This window comes from Zerene cesonia, unplaced genomic scaffold (assembly GCF_012273895.1).
Source record: "Zerene cesonia ecotype Mississippi unplaced genomic scaffold, Zerene_cesonia_1.1 Zces_u006, whole genome shotgun sequence".
In the NCBI taxonomy this organism is placed as follows: domain Eukaryota; kingdom Metazoa; phylum Arthropoda; class Insecta; order Lepidoptera; family Pieridae; genus Zerene; species Zerene cesonia.
In genome coordinates this window covers 1,480,085-1,482,374 of record NW_024045136.1, presented here as the reverse complement: position 1 = coordinate 1,482,374, position 2,290 = coordinate 1,480,085, and the positions used below count along the sequence as shown (strand labels likewise).

Here is a 2,290-nt window from a genome sequence, read left to right as displayed (position 1 = left end):
TCTTACATACACGCACCCTAATTCTAATATACACACATAAAGTGACACACGCACACTCACACATTTACACACACATTCGTACACTTCACAATTTACTATTAATGTCTAGTTATAATCGGTTTATTCAAATTTTCACATAGCCAGTTATAATACTTAAGTTAAGGAAGAGCGGGTCCTCCTGACACAGGTTTTTTCTTAAACTTACTAGGAGGTCCCTACTACTCCATATTTTGTAAAGTTGGAAATGAAATAAACTATTTTTATTTTATTTATTTATTTATTTATTCAAAAATTGTTATATGGGTAAGAAATTAAAATACATTAAAACACATCATCAAATGATTATGTAACCAAACTTTAATAAAAATTATTAATATCATTACAAAAATCACATTAATTTTATTAAAGTTAAAAAAAAACAACAGATAATTAAAAGTAACTTAAAATATAGCATTTACATACGCAGATTGAATCAAAACATGAGTTAATTATTCTAAACACAATTGCCATTAAATAAAAAATTGAATTAAATTGAAATTGAATTATTCTATCAATGTTAATCAACTTGGTACACACATGATTCTGCTTCTTTCTACTTATCATAGATGATTTTGCATTTTGTTTTTCTTTTTTTATTGATTTTTATACATATGCTGCATTAAAATCTTTATCAATTTATTTACCACAGACTTAAACTTAAACTAAAACCAACCAACCAAAAAGTTCAGGCTCGTTCAATCAAGTCCATATAAGCACAATCAATTAAGTCTTCATCTTTAACACCCAGCTTTGATTGTAGGTCTCTAGCAATGACCTGACCATCTTCCACTGACTGTTCTGGACGAAGAACAACCTCCAACTCCATAAAATGACCTAGATTATCTACTGTATCTATGTGTATTCGGGTTTGACCAACCATGTACAGTTTTCTGAAAGCAAAAAAAGTTTGAATATTGACACTGAGCTACTTGGGACTTAAATTAACACTATTAAAATATTCAACTGAAAGTTCGATTTTCTGCTTTCCAGCCAGTCATTCCAGCCAGTCCAGCCACCTTTGGATGTATCCATTAATAAGAGAATAAATAATAATATTTATAAATGTAAAGTCAACCTGTATTGTTTGAAAGTTATTAAGTAATGACTCAACAATTCACAAATCTTAATAGGATGGTGTTTCAATGTTAGCTTACCGCTCCTTTACTACACGACCTCGTTCGCCTAAACATTGTTTCAACATTTTATCCAATTTCTTAGATTTCTCACTTTCGGACACAGTAAATTCTAATAGGTCGTAATCACAAAGTTTTGGCCCGCCTTCGTCATTTCTATCGTACCGCACTAATGTAGCTGACGAGTCTCCATATATTCTTAATTTTAAACGACCGTTGGGAACATTATAGAAGGTATCATCTTGTTTTATAACTTTGGGCGGTGCACCGCTCAGTTCTTCAGCTATTTTACATATTTCGTCATGTTTATGCACTCTAGCTTTGATTTCCACGTTACGCATAGTGTAATTTTAATACTGGAATATTTAATGGTAATAAGTAAATATATTTAAAGCCTACGTCTACGAAAACATATAATTCTCTTTGATTTTTCATCTAGAGACTACAGTTTAGATTTTATAACATTTTAAAATTTTACGAATGACAAAATGCAATTACCGCCAATTTTTATTTCAAAATACTGTCAAGTGTTTACTCATCTGTCATAATCACGGTAACACGGTTATCGTGATGCTTGCCAGCCATTCCACTAAACACACATTTGTAAATTGTAATAATGATTGCGAACGCATACAAGTAATGGTCAAATCCATCGCTTTATCACATTATTAAATAACTGTTGAGAATAACCACACGCTTGAAATTTAATAATCGTATGTTGATGTTTATAAAGCATGTGGAGCCGTCTTTATATTATCATTATTATCAGCCCATATCCGTTCCCATATTAGGAATACCCTCATAGTATATTCTAAGTTCTTATTAGTCTGTGATATACGTTTGTTTTATCTGACAACTGACATTCAGTCATCAGTGCTTAAAAAACAGTGTTCGGAACCGTACGATAATTATCGTACACATATGATAATTTTGTGCCTACGTACGATGTACGATAGCATACCATTATCGTACGCAGATTGTACGATAATTTCTATCATGATGCAAAATTTGAGAATTTATATTATTTCACTCATGCGCTAATAGTCTAAATCGAAGTAGCATGATTTTATTTCGTCCAATTAAGTCTTGGGAAAATACCGGGAAATACAAGTTCTCTA

At 31.2% G+C, this 2,290-nt stretch overlaps 1 protein-coding gene across 1 annotated transcript; it reads right to left on the bottom strand.

Annotated features, from left to right (window-relative positions):
• Positions 1-452: 452 nt before the first annotated feature.
• On the bottom strand, positions 453-1,645 carry LOC119838921. The gene is made up of 2 exons (XM_038365063.1): positions 1,194-1,645; positions 453-929 (listed from the first exon to the last, which is right to left on the bottom strand). The coding sequence occupies exons 1-2, from the start codon at positions 1,511-1,513 to the stop codon at positions 725-727; spliced, it is 525 nt and encodes a 174-aa protein (XP_038220991.1). The 5' UTR covers positions 1,514-1,645; the 3' UTR covers positions 453-724.
• Between the last annotated feature and the right edge of the window lie 645 nt (positions 1,646-2,290).